This window comes from Micropterus salmoides, unplaced genomic scaffold (assembly GCF_014851395.1).
Source record: "Micropterus salmoides isolate LMB-PRFRI ecotype aquatic unplaced genomic scaffold, ASM1485139v1 Ms_hic_scaffold_10, whole genome shotgun sequence".
NCBI classification, from domain to species: Eukaryota; Metazoa; Chordata; class Actinopteri; order Centrarchiformes; family Centrarchidae; genus Micropterus; species Micropterus salmoides.
The window spans coordinates 9,934,294-9,951,607 of NW_024040041.1; the positions used below are offsets into that span (position 1 = coordinate 9,934,294).

The 17,314-nt window shown below is 40.8% G+C and overlaps 2 protein-coding genes across 2 annotated transcripts; one reads left to right on the forward strand and one right to left on the reverse strand.

Annotated features, from left to right (window-relative positions):
- Positions 1-1,321: 1,321 nt before the first annotated feature.
- Positions 1,322-5,064, forward strand: ap5z1 (adaptor related protein complex 5 subunit zeta 1; the record flags this gene model as incomplete). The annotated part of the gene is given in 11 exon segments (XM_038695296.1): positions 1,322-1,462; positions 1,651-1,688; positions 1,988-2,150; positions 2,353-2,531; positions 2,645-2,787; positions 2,935-3,047; positions 3,628-3,755; positions 3,840-3,937; positions 4,031-4,163; positions 4,404-4,618; positions 4,691-5,064. Coding segments are annotated over 11 exon segments (1,604 nt in total), but the record flags the coding sequence as incomplete, so codon positions are not given.
- Positions 5,065-5,117: 53 nt separating this feature from the next.
- LOC119885049 (monocyte to macrophage differentiation factor 2-like) lies at positions 5,118-17,127 on the reverse strand. Its single transcript, XM_038695304.1, has 7 exons — positions 16,748-17,127; positions 12,269-12,350; positions 10,290-10,450; positions 8,562-8,636; positions 8,376-8,477; positions 8,124-8,193; positions 5,118-6,836 (listed from the first exon to the last, which is right to left on the reverse strand). Exons 1-7 carry the CDS (start codon positions 16,774-16,776, stop codon positions 6,636-6,638), a joined length of 720 nt encoding a protein of 239 aa, XP_038551232.1. The 5' UTR covers positions 16,777-17,127; the 3' UTR covers positions 5,118-6,635.
- Between the last annotated feature and the right edge of the window lie 187 nt (positions 17,128-17,314).

The window sequence follows — 17,314 nt, forward strand, 5'->3', positions numbered from 1 at the left end:
GATGACTCACAACTGCGCTTTTATCTAACAAACTATCTCACCACAAATCCTGACGTGTGACTTCTTAACTACTTAACTTCATCAGTGTGTGTACCTTCTAATCCTCTCATGAATCTGTAAACATGAATTCATATTCATTCAGTATCCTAAACACATGCCTGCTATAGAGCTGTGTGTATGTGTGTGTGTCCAATTTAAATATCTTTTTACACATTTGAGAATTGGCTCATTGTGGTCTTGTTCTTGCTCTATGTTGCCTTCTCTGGTTGACCTTTTTCTTTTCCATATTATAATTCCAGCTATTTTTATTCTTTCATCTTTCTAAGGGGATGCAATTGTGTTAAACATTAACCCAACTGTCTCTAAAGCTTTTCTTATAATCCCTCATCTAACCTTCAAAAGCTTTTAGTTGAAAGTAGCGATGGGCGGATGATGCTGTATGAAGCTTTGGGGTTTTTTTTGTATTTGTGCCAAAAATAGGTAGGGGGGCTGAAAACAAAGCGGCACAGTGACATCTGGTGTTAAAACTTGCTCTGCTGGTAAAACTTATAGCAGCCCTTCAAGACTGGACAAAGCGCTAAAACAGTCTGTGTTTTATTATTAAATCCTTCATACTTTTGTTCAGAGCTGCATTGAATGTAGATGGTTTTTGCTGACATTAAATATTAATAATGTACAATATTGGTGTAGTTTAGGCCATAGTGTCATAAACTACACATATTTCATATGAGTCGCAATGTGATGTGATATTCATTAAAAATTATTTTATTGCATTATTACTTAGTGTCAGGTGGAAATGTTCTCATAATTATGATTATGTATTTCAGAGTTTAGCTGCACAACTTTCAAAATGGTCAAACTGAATAAAGCTCTTTCTGAAGCACCAGTGTCTTTTGTAGCATCGGTCTTCGAACAGTTACGTGATATTTTTCATTCAACACAACCTCTGAGAAAATATATTGAAAGGATGCACTTCACAGTAGTGAAACAAGCTTCAGTGTCATCCCCCCATCTCTAGTTTAAAGATGCCCAGTTGAGTTTTCCTGTACAACAACACAGTTTCTGTTTATACAAAACCTGTCACAAAATCACATTGAAATTAGTTCCTCTTGATTGAAACAGCAGTTTATAGTTTTAGTTTTCTGTAAGTCAATGAATTGGTCATGATCTCCCTAATATAATTATAATATCATTGTAACTCCTGTTCTCTGTTCGGTAAAAAGCAGTCTGAGGACGCATCATACAGAGTTTGAGCACATTAATGATCGTTCCTTTGATTTCTTTCTTCGTGACCTCTCATTCCTGACCTCCCGTGTTGCAGATGACCGGTCGGAGGTGGACGGCTCGGTGGTTTCTATGGTTTCAGCGACTTCCTCCTCCAGTCGATTGCTGCCTCCAAAGGAGCGTCTGAGAGAGAAGGCTTTCCAGTACTGCCTACGCCTCATCGAGCAGAGCGATCGCAGTGAGTGTGTGTGTGTGTGTTAAACTGTGCTGTGTGCAAGAGAGAGAGGTCATGTATTTGTAAATGCAGATTCTGAATTAACAATTTATACACACATAAGGTTGTCTATTGTTTGGTATCTGTACGTTATGTTTTTTTGTTTTGTGTTGTGTGAGCAGTTGTGATGTGTATTCTTCTCTTTGTCTCAGAGGCACATAAAAGGACAGATACAGACCTGCAGAAAGCGGTGAGAACATACAGTACATTAATGACACACATAGTGGTTCAGCTTCTGGTACAAACAAGCCACAACAGCAGTAACCTACATGTCCTCCTTGTCCTATCCACTATATATAATAATCATTTCAAGCAGATTTTACTGAAACTGGCTAATTTAATAATAAGGATAAAATCTATCTTAAATAATTATCCGTTTGGTTTATTTTCTGTCTTCCAGTACATTTGCAATAACAGATGAGACTGTAACACTGTAAACTAGAGTTCATACTGGCGCCTTTATTGTGTCGGTCCTGTTCCCTATCTTAGTGTCTGGTGGAGGCGGTGTGCATCCTGGACTGTGTGTGCGTAGAGGACACCTCACTGGTCTACCGAACGTTCCCGTGCATCAAGGCGCTCTTTGGTCGGCTCAGCTCAGACCTGTCGTTCGCCAGAGTCCTGCTGCCCATAGCACAGTTCTACCTCAACCACGGTGTGTAAACATATCGGCATGTACATGTGCTCAGCTTCACGTATGTCTCTCTCTTTCAACAAATTACAGATGTACATAAGTACAAATATTGATTTATGCATAAAAAGGTGTTTTTTCACACAGACAGTTCAGTTCCTTGATTCACTGATACCGAAAGCATTTTAAGTTTAAAACGGCAAAATGTGTCCTTGGACCTGTTTAGGTGAGATGGCTGCCGTGGATTGTGAGAGTGTGTGGAAGCTGGTGTTTGGCCGATTCCCTGCCGAGCTTTTCAACGACCACTTCCTGGCACATGAGCTGCTACGCTTCCTTCGACAAAACCTTGAGAGCCTGCAGCTCCGAGTCCCGCAGTACATGCACTCCTTCCCAAACCTGCTGAAGGTAAACGCCAGATATTTGACTGTTATATATTCTACAAATACTTACTGTAAGCTGGTGAGGAGTACATGTTGTACCAAGGGAGGGATACCAGAGATTTATTTCTGTCTCTGTAGTTGTTAGCATGGGACAGCCCGGCGGTAGTGGATGATTTTGTGGATCTGCTGCCCTCTCTGGTGACTGCTGGAACTGCAGTGGAGCTTCTCCACACTCTGCTGGACCTGCCCTGTCTTTCTGCTACATTGGTCCTGCAACTGAGGTGCTCGCTCGCACACATCGGAGTAAAAGTGCCCAGAAATGTGCAAACTGCCTACCAGATTGATTTGACGATGTTCCTATGTTTCTACCACCGTGTGTGTGTGTGTGTGTGTGTGTGTGTGTGTGTGTGTGTGTGTGTCTCTCGCAGGTCAACTTCTATGCCCATCTCTGAGCCAGGTGGTCACTTGTCACTTGATGCATTTCGAAACCCTTCTTATCGTGGTCTTTTCCTCTTCCTGCTTCGAGGGGAAGCGGGTACAGGTAATCACAGACCCACAATTAAAGGCATGGTTTGACATTCTGGAAAATACGCTTATCCGCCCAAAACCCTCCCATAAAAGTTCAACCTGCCATTTTTTACACTTTATTAATGAGCTTTTGAGGTGCACGGAGGTAGATTTTGTTATCTTTCGGACAAAGCCAAAGCTGTTTTGTTCTCTTTATGATAAACTGAGCTAACTTGTTGCTGGTTGCAGCTTCATATTAACCGTACAAACAGGAGAGAGGTATAAATCCTCTAACTATTGGCAAGAAAGCAAATAAGCATAATTTCCTAAAATGTCAAACTGTTCGTTTTTAAAGACCGTTTTATTTATGCCACAGTGAATCTTAACAATAACTTACATGAATGGGATATAGATTAGTTTAACATAATATAGTGTATTTCAGTTCCCTCTTTCTCTACCATGAGGCATTGTTTCCACAAGTTAACGGTAAAAATCTGAGCAAAGAGATGTTGACTGTTGTTTAGACTATTTGATCAGGGATTGCATGTACACTTTGATGTTTATTCTTGAAACATTTGTTGAATTAATTAAATCCCTGTGCTTTTCCTTCACAGGTGACACCATTGACCGACTGAGCATGCTCCATGAGCTGCTGGCTGAGGTTGCTGATTGGCCAAGAGTTGTTCAGTGTGCACAGACCGTCCCCGTGCTGTTGCACATTTTTTTCAACACAGTCATCACGGTGGAGACATTATATTCATTGCTGCAACTTTACATTAAAATGCCATTTAGTTTCCGTTTATAAAAACGATGTGATATTTTCCAGGTAGCTGACGAGAAGCTTTTAGCCCACTTGACTCTGGTGATGCTGGAGAGAAGCAGCCTCCTCCTCAATATCCCTAAATACATCACAGAGATTCACAGGTATACCTAAAGTCAAACAGTGGCGCTAAAGTGTTGCTGTATATTCATCTTGATCTCCTCGCTCGCTCCACCCCCCTCTCTCTGTTTCTGCAGGGTGTTCAGCTGCCACCTGCTGAGGTTGTGCAAGCTCCACCCCTCTCTGGTAGTGGACCAGTCTCACGAGCTGCTGGAGTTCGCTGGAGCCACAGCCAACGTCTACAGCAAAGAAGAAATCTACACTCATGTGGTAATAAAGCCGTGTGTGTGTGTGTGCGTGCATGAGATGGGACAGCAGAGACGAGGATCGTGTGGATTTACTTTTCCTTTCTGTGTATTTTAGATGCTGTTCACTGCATCTCATATCTCAAGCTGTTCTCAAATCTCAGCATTTTTTCCTGTGTATTGAAATATGGTGAAATATCACACTAAACAATCAAATGTGCCAAAACCTGACACCAAAATAATATTTCACTTGCTTGGCTTTCAGGTGTGGGTGCTGGGAGAGTACCTGTCTGTGTCATGTGACGCTCGCTGCTCCGTGAGGCTCACCACTTCCTGTTTTGAGGCGTTGGAGGCGGTGCTGTTTGAGATCACTTCATCTGCCCCACCACCTGGAGCACTTTGCCCTGCCCCCAGGGTCGTCACCACTCTAATGAGCGCCCTGGCTAAGTTGGCGTCACGATCACATGACCTCATACCCAGGTGAGTGACAGCCATACACGCATTTTTTATTTTATGTAATGTAATGTAACTGTGTGTTCTTGTCTATTTTAGGGTGTCTCTGTTCTTCTCCAAGCTAAGAACAGTAACCAGAGGCGGGTCAGTTGCCTGGTGCACAGATGAAGAGGACCTTGTTGCTATAGTAACACGAAGCGAGGAGTTGTGGTCACTGCTGAAGGCGCCTGGTGTGGCTCAGAGCGTCCTTACCCCACCTCCACATGTCACCACACCCCAGTGGCATAGAGACACAAACGTGGCCATGCCACTGCGGCTGCGTGCCCTCACCAGCCTCACACACTCACAGTGACGCACACACACTCACATGCACACCACACATCATCATTTTGCATTGAGACAGAGACCTCTAATGAACCCTGTTTGATTTTTGCAAATTATTTTTGTAAATAAATGACATTATTTGATTGAAACTTGGTGTGATGAAGTGTTTTTGGCATCAACAAAATACTTTTCCTGTGCAATATATAGTGTGTCTTCTTTAATACAGTGAAAATAAAATTTACAAAATAGATCATCTGATTTAAGAAAAAAAGAGATGGGGAATAAAAGAAATGCTCTCTTCCTGAGTAAGTACTCTGTTTTCTAAAAGTAAAAACAGAAACAGTTAAAATACTAGACTTTAGGGAAAACATACAGTGCTTGAAGTATAAAAATTAAAACTAAAAAAGTAAAAATTCTAATTTGCATAGATTATCTCCATGTGTAACATGCCCTGGTCTTCTGTCATAATTGGAGCATTTTAGGAAATTCTACTTTACATCACTGCTGCTGATAGAAAAGTGCTCAAGGTTAACAGTGCATTATTTAAAAGAACTGGCAATCCTTGTCCTCTAAACAAGATAACTAATTAAAATAGCCTTGCATTATTTGTGAAGTCACAGTAGCATTTGTCGATTAGACTTCTCATCTTTCAAATTACAGTAAATCATGACACTTGATTTTGAGATTGATTCATGAACAGTAAATCACAACAGAATCACAAACAGGCCAGTTCAACTGAGGTCCGTTATCTTAAACATTTGACGGTTTGAGTTTGAGCATCAGTGTGTCACCAAGTTATTATATTGGGACCTTATGTCTGTCTGCAGCTTGCTGATATCCGTTTTATGAAACCAGAGGAAGCAAAGATGTTGCACACTTAGAATTTAAAACTCGGGTATTCTCAGAGAAACATCCAATATGTTGGCCTAAAACTAAAACAGCTAAAAAGAATAGTTCCCATCACAAACTTTTTAGGGAAATGTTTGCAGGTTGTAGTGCCAACTCTAAATTTTTATATTTTGTTATGTGCAAATTGGGCAAAATTAAAATTAAACCAAAATGAGTTCCACCATTTCAAAGTAGGGGTTAGCACCAATATGAAGTAATACCTGTGTGGTAAGTTTTGGCACATTTATGGTTGGAATATGGAACAGGTGGAGTTTACGAGCCTCAGATAGTCAAAGACTATCATCAGTTTAGTTACAGAGATGTGTGATTTAAGGAATAGCTCAACATTCTGTGAGAGTTACATCTATCCATACTATAAATATGAAGCGACCTCTGCTGTCTGCTTAGCATAGCTTAGCATAAAGCTGCTCATAGCCAAGAAATAGTCCTGTATATGGAACCGCACATTTAAGTGCAACTTGTCATTTTTACACTTGCAGCACTGGTCATCTAAACGTCCTGGAGCATCATACTGTATGCTGCCCTTTTTGTGCAAACTTCTCCCATGAGGTAATAGTTACACTGTTATTCTGGGTATGAATCTTGTAGTATGTTGTAATGTTTTTTAGTTTAACGCTAAGAATTGGATTGATCCGAGAGTTTTGGCCCCCAGCTGTGGAGAATTTCTTCTGATCTGTCACAGTCAGATCATTTCAGCACCATCTCTCCAGGTGTAGCCTCATGAGTTAGGTTAGTTGTAGTCAGTGGTCTTATGGCTAAAATACACTTTTCTCAGTCAGTGACGTAGTCCATGTGAGGTGAGAGCGCCTAGTCACCTCGACGTCTGCAGCAGTGGCCCAGGTAAGTACAGGTACCTCCAGATGGCGTAATAATGAATGGATGCTCCTGCCGCAACGAAAAGATGCCAGATGGCGTGGGCGAAAGGGACAAGGCCATCGCTCTTAAAGAAGACCACGCCCACCGCATAGAAGACACCTCCCATTGCAAGTTCACACACACCTGCACGCTCCACCTGGAACATTTATAAAAAGTCATATAAGTGAAGAGGCAAAGTTGGACCCCTAATAAATACAGCATAGTCCAACATAAAGGGCTATAGTGAATATGTGTCAGTGTCTGGACTTTAGGAACTTTATCAAAGGCTTTGTGTGTTTTAGTCCAGGAACTTCGGAAAGTGTATACGCTTTGTTTTACATTGTGGCATTTTCCAAAGCATAACATTTCTGATTGAATCTGCTAATGTGAATAAAACTGCGGCAGGAAATAGTCCCCAATAAATATTTTACTCACTTTACATCTATTTAAGTGAAGTTTACAAAAAGCCTCAGAACCGATCTCTTTTAGTAAACTATCTCTTGTCTTTATTTTAAAAAATGAAAGTGTATATATTCCTCGACCGATATTTTTTAAGGTTTACAAGTTCAGCAGCAGTGAATGGGCTGAGAGCCACAGGCAGGGTAGAAAAACTTACCTTGTCCATTAACAAACAACACCAAGACTCTACATGCTAGCAGCTCTGTGAGGCTTTGAGCTAAATGCTAACATGCTTACAATGAAAAAGCTAACAAAAAAGCTGATGTTAAGCAGGTATCATGTTTATCATGTTCACCATGTGTATTAACATGCTAACATTTAAACATAGAGCAGAGGCTGATGGTAATGTCATTAGTTTTGCAAATATTTAGTTTCAAAGCAAATCATTGGACAAATGATCATTTTGACCAGATGGTGATGCCTTTAGGGGGGCACAAATGTGTGTACCAAATTTCATGTTAATCTATTCATCTATTTCACTGAAAGTCGCAAATGTGATCCTCAAGGTGGCGCTAGAGTAAAAGGCAGGGGATCACCAAAGTCAGTAGGATTCATCCTTTGGGGACCTTAAATTAAGTGAACCAAATTGCATGGCAATCCATCCAACAGCTGTTGAGATATTTTAGTGTGGACCAAAGTGGTGGACCGACCACCATTGCCATCCATAGAGCCACACAGCTAGCATATCTAAAAACACAAAGACAGCGTGTGGTTATCTCAAGAAGGTTTCAAGTCTATGCAAGTAAAATTTTATCATGGAGGACAGGATGTCAACCTAAAAACATCTACTTATGAAAAATAGCTGGCAGTTGTGTCACAGTGACCAGATGTGATTTGTAGGTAATAGTCTAAAACAAACACAACCACCGGTTTGGCTCTTTAAATACTGACTGTTTGACTCCCTAACAATAGCAGGAAACCTGTTGCAAAAAGCCTTTTGTTTCTCAGAAGCAGAGAAAGACAATGCTTTGTGGTTTGGTCTTACCATAGACAGGATGACCAAAGCAGGAACAGCCCCCATGGCCACGTAGCCCAGCAACTCTACCAGCTTGTACCTGCAGGTAGAAAACAGAAGACAGGAAATTACTTTCTGTGTAACTGTTTCTACTCCAAACAGCAGCCCAATGTTTACTGTAAACACTTGAGGGGGGGGGGGGGGGGGGGAGGGTTGGTTTAGGTTTAGTTATGTCAAACCACGACACACAACAGAGAGACACAAAGAAAGACTGTATGTTACCTCTCGTGGAAAAAGAAGACATACGTGGATCCTACACAAGCCATAACCCAGATGAGCCAGCGCATGTGGCACGCCCAAGGACCCAGCTCCCTTAGCATCAACCTGAGGAAGCACATCACACATACATCATGACAGTATTTGATTTTATTAATGTTTTACTTTGTTGACAGCAATCACGTGGCCCACCAGGGAGAGTAGGAGGCAGCTATGAAGAAGTAGATTGCCATCCTGTCACACATGTGGAAACGCTGCTCCACCCTCCTGCACAGAGACAAAGAAAAGGAGAGACGAGAGCTCATATCTAAATCATGACAACCTTTATCTAGTTTGGGAAAAAACATTACCTATTGATAATCCAATAACTATACAGGACTCAGCCAGCAAAAAAAACAGTACCAAGCAAAGTACCTTAGGAACCTTTACATAGTATAGGAGGTTGTTTTAAGCACAAATTTGGTTGTTGTGAAAACACTTACACACACACCACAAATTCAAACTTCCCCTGACACTGTCCTTCAACATATGAAAGAATGTCTGTTGTGTCTTTTTTGGACTATTGTGGGTGGAAGGCTGGAGAATTTTATTTAAAAGTTGGAATATATTCACCACATCCTTTGTTAAATGTTTTGTACGCAACATTTTAAGTTTACACAGACAAAATATGGCGCATGTAGCTCTGAGCAACAAGAATTAAACTAAATGTCTTAGGCCCTGTTCTCTGTACATCGATGGTCTTGATTTCTCAGTTCTTCAAAGCAAAGTTTTAAAATAAATTATCTGAAGCTGTTGTCATAGAAACAATTCCATAACCTCAAACCTAGTACAGGGTTGTTCAAAGTTAGCTGGGGACTTGACTTTTTAGAGTGAACATCCAATATGAGTTTATTTTCAGACCCATAAACAAATCCCTACATGGTACAATGAGAAGCGTTAATACTACTTGGTTTTAGATTACGGTTGTGGAGAAACCATCAAGATCTTTTGGTTTAATTATCCAGATTCAATTTTAACCATAGAAAATGAAATACCTATAGTTGATCAAGTACATAACAAAATAAAATAGGTACACCAATCCAAATCTATTAAGAATGAACCTCAAACCAAGTGGAGCTAATTAGTTTCAGGAGCGGAACCAGACATCAACCACGTCATTGCCAGCATTTCCATAAATACCCACACGTCCCAGCTCCTCTTCTTCCCTCTCGCATTCTGCATCCCCCCATTTCTCTGTCCTCTCCATAGGGTTATAAGGGGGTCCGTTGTGCTCGGGTGCTACCGTGGATTTCCCTATTGTAGCCTCCCCACAACGCTTCGAATGTCTATTCAGCAACTGCAAGCCTTATACATCTGTCTGTTTCAATCATCAATAAATCATTTAATCATACCTGCTGATTGTGTGGTCCTTGCTAGTGAAATACAGCATGTATATATGGGGCAACACTCGCAAAAAGGCATTTCCTCCTCTAAATGTTTGACTGTTAATAGACCAATGAATGGTTTAGTGAGGCCACATTTGAAGACTTGAATGGCTTTCTAAAATAGATTTTTATTAATGGTAAAGGATTTCCGTTATGTGATTTATGAAGGACGTGACAGGAAAGTGGACCAAACTGAATGTGGAAATTCAAAGCAGAGTTTGCTACTATGTGAGAGTGTGTTTGAATGTATAAGTGGATGCTTTTCTGCGAGTGTGAGTTGAAGATGATGTGAAATATTTTCATTACCACATCTGTTGTTTGATCTCTGGCCTCCTGGCTGTGTCATAATTAACGAACTGTATGTCATGTTGTTATGTCATGCAGAATGTGATGTAAATGTCTACCGGAGCAGCACATAAACACACACATGCACATCTGCCAAATCTCTACCAGTGTTTTCTGCTGGACAGACACACATGCACACACAAACACACACCGGAGGTGGCTGATTTTCCAGGCAGCTGTGTGGAAGAGCGTCGAGGTGACGAACAGGCCGGTGAGACCGCTCCCATAGAGCCAGGCAGCCACACAGTGCCATCGGTCCACAGACAGGTAGTACAGCACAGACCCGCCCACCAGACTTGGGAGGATCCACAACTAGAAGATAAGATCAGAAACAAACAAAAAAAACAGTTTGACAGAATTTCCTCATGATGCACAAACTGCATTTTACATATGAGACTTTTCTTTAACATTTTCGGGTTTCTTAAGAGTGCATCAACTCTGTCCTGTTCAAGCATACATGTAATATTGTTGATAATGTGCTTCAGCTTAACTTCTGCTGATCCAATTCAAAATCCTTCAGAGTACAAACCTAGTATTTGCAAATACTATGAATGTTACCAGGCATTTTCTTTACCAGCTTCTTGTGGGAAAACTCCTCTGCATTTGTCCTAAAAAGGGTTTGTGCCATTGTTGACATTACTCTCTCTCTCTGAATCCAAGAGAAATAGTTGCAACCGCTGTTAAAGGGATGGGTCAACATTTTGAGGACATACACTTATTCTTCTTCTTGCCGAGATTTAAATGAGAATTTTGATACCACTCTTGTGTCTTGTCTTGTTTGCTAGGTATGAAGCTACCACAAGCAGCGGGTTAGCTTAATTTAGCAGACTGGAACCAGCTAGCCTGGGTCTGTCCAAAGGTACCAAAATCCTCCATCCATCCAAGATGGCCAGTTGTGATGGCCATGTGCTAAATGCCTCAGGTATATCTGTGAAAAACTTTTATTCAAGCAGGTCAATCGAGGTAAAAAAAAAAATTGTAGTATGTGCAGTAAAGTATTATTAACAGGTTTGATTTATGTAACCTGCTAGTTTTCTATTCTAAATATTCAAAGATATGATGAATTGTATTATATTATAATAAACATTAAATGGCAACTTTTGACTGCTTTGAATAAGAATACTTTGATAGGAATTTGATAAGAACAAGTATTATTCTCACATACTATTAAGACATTTTAACTAGAACTATGTTATCTGTTACATGTTGGATGTTGATATGTTAAAACTGAGATGATTCAACATGAAATTAGATAAGGATAACAATATGCTACTGGGTGTCCACATACATGTAACTACAGTTATAAATACCACCAGTTTTTCCTCTATTTGTTCCTAAAATATGTGTTTTATTGTTAATTTTCAACTAGTGAGCTAAAATAAATAGCATAACTTGACATCAAAATTTTTACTCCTTTGTTGCATGGTGTCCACATATTTGGACAGTTGAATAATTTAAAAATAAAACTGAATTTTGGAAAAAAAAATCTAAATGGATTTGTATTTTAGCCAAATTTTGAGTAATAAAAAGCATCTTGAAAAAATCTAGATAACGTTTTTAATAATTCATGCATGACAGGGTTAACTGATTCTGTATCTAACAAAAGGTGAAGATAATACTTGATGTTTGTGGGACACACAGCCCTGCAAAATTGCACCTTAGCTGGCAGAATGAATGAATGAATCAATGGACGTATCATGAAGAGATTTCACTATGGGAAAACTCCTGCCACCCATTTGAGGCTTTACAGTCATTATTGCCATGTTTTCTCTCAGTTTTGTTCCATCTCTCTCGGTCTGTCTCATTCACTGTCTGTCTTGCTCTGTCGGAGGCGGAAGAGCGCAGGGATTACAGCAGATTAGAGGAAGCTACAGGCTGAATCCCAGATTATAGCCCACTGCCTCTATGGCACAGCCAAAAATCTTCCCCATTCGGCCTCATTCCTCGCAATCCTCTCCATCTTTTCAGAGGCTTCTCTGAACTGACAAACTCATTAAACACAGAAAGCACAGGGACAGACTGGGACAGACTGGGACAGAGCGAGTAAACCCATAAAACAAAGATAGTATTTGCTCTGAAAGTGTGTGTTTTCTCTACGTGTGTCCGTGTGTTTGTATTTGTTTGGTTTACCCCGTGTGTCGCACAGTTTGCAGCATGTTCATATTCAGTGGGCTGGTATCTCTTGCTGTCTGGGACCCTGCAGTTCATGAACCTGAGAGAGAGGTGAGGTGAGGGGGGGGGCAGGAAGAAAAGGGGAGAAAGACAGAGGGGTGTGTTCAGGCAATGAATATAGATCTAGAGGCAAAACAAGGTACAGCTTTATTGGTTAATAAGTTACTGTGTGCTGAACCCATGAAGGTCAGTGGCCTGTGTGTGTGTGTGTGTGTGTGTGTGTGCGCACGCATGCATGTGTGTAATGGTCATTCTTGGAGGATTTACAGGTCTCTAATCCACATCACGTTGTTTGAATTTTAGTGTTGGCATTCCTGTTGCTGAGATATCCCAGTCTGTACTACAACAGGATACCACTGAGACTAATCGTTAACTACATATGCAGTATTTGTCATTGTGTAATATACTTCTGAGAAAGTTACTTTGTGTGAGTGTGTGTGTGTGTGTGTGTGTGTATGTATGTGTGTGTGTTGTGTAGGCTATTTAATCAGCTGTAAATCCCTCAATCCCAGCTTACAGGGAAAAAACACATCTGGGCATGTTACGAAACCACATTTTATACATCAAGATGCTCACAAACACACACACACACACACACAAACAAACACACACGCAAGCCCACTGATTTGAATGTAACTCCTCGTTCAGGGCCACAGGTGCGTCCATGTTGGTCAGCTGTGTTATTTGATTACACATTTAGGCCAACGGCTCATCATCACACGCAGACACGCCGGCAACGCGCCTCATTCCCAACACACATTCACACACACACACACACACACACGCACACACACACATATCCAATAGCTGTTTGTTGTAACGGTCTAATAATTCTGCACAGTGAAGAGAGCAATCAGCACAACCTGAGTCAAAAGCAGCAGACAAAGAGATGTATGACATGTGACAAACCTCACCTAAAAGCCTATAAAACACCGGATTACCTAAGCCTCCTGCTAATTTAACAGGGAAAAGTCCTGCATTACACAGTGACCTGGCAGGCGAGTTCAAAACTTTACTCATATAGTAATCGATTGAAATTAATAAACAAGTTACAATATCTGCAGTAAAACCAAATAAACCTTGTCAGATTAAGGAATGAAAAAAGGCATCCTTTCTAGATTCAAAGAAAGTGCTACATATCTGATTTTATCAGGGCTGCCCCTAATAGTCGACTAAATCGATGAGAAGTGTCTTAGTCGACCAAGTTTTCAGTTAGTCGCAGGAAGAAACGACCACAACTTCAAACGTATTCAGGACCTGCACCTTGTCACTAGGGCCTGGATGAAAGCATCAGGGAATTGTTGCAACACAGACCTTTTATTGTAACACAGAGCCTCAGCAGCCTCACAGCAAAAAACGGTGATGATTTAGAGCAGCGCCAACTAAAACACGGCAGGTTTAGGCAGGGGACAGGAGAGGCGTCAAGCGAGAGAGGAGCGAGCCTGTAGCGAGCTCATTTTTATGTGTTGTGCATCATCCATTGTGTTGTAAAGTCTGCTTGCATTTGTTCTTGAGAAGTTGGAAGTTATTCCCGTGTTTTGAACAACAAGGCTTGTGTGATGTTATACTGTGCTAGAATAAATTAACACAATGTACAGTTGTTAGCAATTAGCAGGCAGCTAGCTGCGTGCGCTTATACATTAAAGGCTCATTATTCCGGTTTTGTATCTCTCTGTAATGTAGAACAGTGTTAACAATGTTACTTAGAACATTCATTCTGGAACTCAAACCATTTTCTGATGCCCCAAAAATATTAAAATAATTAAATTAATATCATAAAGTTGACTGGACTAGGAGTGGGCAATATGGCTCATGTTATTTCAGAGTATTTCTGCTATAATGATATTCTTGACAATATTGCAAATCCCCTTTTGCTGTAACAGTCTTCTTGCACTTCTTTCATATTTCTGTGGTTTGTTGTCCATCTGATCACTTGTAACCAAAACACTTCCACAGAACTTCTAACTCCACCACCGTGGAGCTTTTAGCAAAGTTACTTTCGCTGTCTGCCATGCTTGTTGTTGCAGTGTGTCATCATTAACAGTGCCGGGAAGGTTTATTTGGAAATGTAATAGGTTATCGATTACAAGTTACCCTATTTAAAATGTAATAGAAGTGTAACTATTTATTTATTTATTTCAATTACTTTATCAAAGTAATGTAACTTAAAACATTTAATTACTTTTTGATTACTTTTCTAAATTTCTAATGGATGTTTTCAACCATTAACCATTTTCAAAAGACAGCTTTTGAGAAGAGGCGATTTAACTGACAGATAGGTGGCATTGCAAATTCTAACATGACAACCAATCAAAAGCATCATAATAGCATCCAACTTTACCAAAGGCTGTATCTGGAAGTGGCAAAGGAAGACATTGTGCACGCGAAAAACATGCGAAGCAACAAAATTAATATTCTTCAACATATAGCCTAACTTTTTATAGAACATTTTCAGTGTAATCATGTACATTTTCATGAGTAACTGTAATTTAAATACACATTTTTTCTTAGTAACTGTAACAGATTATGTAGCTAAATTACAAGTAACTAGTTACTACCCAACACTGGTCATTAAATCAAGCTGAATATTGCCATTCTCACAATATATGCTTTATATCATATTTGAAATTATACCACTATATCGTGAACGATAGTAGGACTAGGAAAATCTTTTTGTCAGGGGCAGCCCTAGATTGAACAAACTTTACTTTATGGTGCTGAACCATATTCTGAGCTAATTTCCTTAAACTGTACATTACATCTTGTTAAGAAACACGCAGGAAAACTATCTCAGTTACCAAGTTTATCTATCGAAAAAACTGCAATGTGGTTTGGTGGACAGGAAGAGGACAAAAGTAACATTTGTCTTGCTTTATGTTTCAGCTTGAGGCGCGAGTTTTGTTTGTGCACTCACCACCAGAACTCTCATAAGAGAAGTGTCTGTATGTTTTCCTGTTGTAGGTCTGGTTGGGAGTAGAGGCATCTCTAACTCGCAACACACACACAATCTTTCCGTATGTCTTTTCTTCAACATTACAGCGTAGGAGCCATTGCCTCAGTCTCTTTTCTGCTTTTAATAGACTCATACTCACCTTTATTAAAGTTCTGCTCACATATGAGCGTCTGCATGATTCCTACTACAAAAGGCAATAAATAAAGTAAATGCTTTCACCATCAAGCATCACATGCTCTGTTTTTGTCAAGGTGTAATCCACAGAAAGAAAACATTTAGTAACATTAGATTATTGTATCGCTGCCATTCCTTTTGTCTTTTGTTTCCTCTGCAGTTCCACCGTGGAACAACAAGACAACTGTTCTGTTGCATTATTGTAGGGCTATCAGTGGACCTGAATGTGGCACTCTGATGTCCTCTAATCTGTTATGACAGAACTGTGTGTGTGTGTGTGTGTGTGTGTGTGTGTGTGTGTTTGAGTGTGTGTGTGTGTGTGTGTGTGTGTGTGTGTGTGTGCGTGCGTGCGTGCGTGCGTGTAACAAACTGAAAGGAAGGGATAGGGATTCACAGGGTCTGATCAGAGAGAGCATTGTTGTCCTCATCAACACACTATTTCTCTTTTCTCTCTTTCTGTCTTTCTGCAGACTTCTCTTCATTTCTGCACGTGTGTCATATGGTTCGAGACATTCACATGCATGCGTGTTTTCACCCTGCAAAGCCAATGTTAAGTAATGAAAGCCTATTACTGTACATTCCATACAATAATAGGATCGATTGCATCTACAAGAGGATCACAGAACCTTTGGATCATGGTAGATTTGTGTGTGTGTGTGTGTGTGTGTGTGTGTGTGTGTGTTTGTGAACACTCTGTAACTCCAGGGCCATTCCTTTTACAGAAAAGATCAAGTTCATCTCCTCTGGGACTCAAACTTCGGTTCTCACGATTATCGCCATCTCTGGTTTACCCACACATACACACAGACACACACACACACACACACACACACTGTAAGACACGCAGACTAACCAATGAATGCACCCAAGCAGAAATCAAAGTGATATAGGCTATTCTTTAAAGTGTATAGGCCTAGGCTAAGTGATGCCATGTGCAGTGAAATGCAGCCATACATGATACAGAAAACTACAGCCAACAAGGAACCTGGACAGCAGAAAGATGGACGGGAAGATAAATGCAAGAAATAAGAAAGTGACTCTGATATTAAAAATGAAAATGAAATTCTTCATTCTTAGAGCTATTTTTATTATGTTTAGGTACTCCAAGCTCATTACCCCCCCCACCCCCCCCCCCCTCTCTCTCTCGCTCTCTCTCTCTCTTACAAACACACAAACTAATCTATAACATCTCTCTCAACTGTCCCAGTGCCAGAGCGTCAGTGCGCATGGATGCACAGAGTCTGTCACACATGAAAAAACATGGTGCCAGATATCAGCAGTCAGACTTTCCTAAGAGAAGGAAATATTACCTTCCAAATTTTGTCTTCTTGAAGTCCATCTCGTGCGCAGTCTCGGTGTGGGGGTTGCGCGCGGCGCGCTTTGGTGCGTTCGCGCTCTATTTACCAACAGCAGACCAGCGAGCGTCGTCTCCTCCTACGGATTCCCCATTCCGGATGTCCCACCGCCGCGAGCCCAAACATGAACACATAAGTCCAGCGGGGGAAGCGAGCTGCAGAGTGAGCTATACAACAATAAACTGGAAGACTTTTTCTAAAGTGTCGGGACTTCTGTGGAGGTCAAACAACGAGCCATCCCGGCGGGGGCAGTAGGCGATGCGCGCGACGGCTCGCAGTGAGGGGCAACTGCACAGAGTTTTGTTCTGAGACGTGTTTGCAGGATGTTCTGCGGGACTGGGTTTGTGTAACCCCTCCTCTCCTCTTCTCCTCCCCTCCCCTTTCCCTTACCCAGGCTGGTGATAACACAGTAGCACACGGCAACCACTCCCCACAAAACAACACTTTCTCCTGATTTTGCTTTCATTTTCAACTGGCAGCTCTGGTGGTGTAGCATTTACAGTTTTATCTAGTTACTAACCC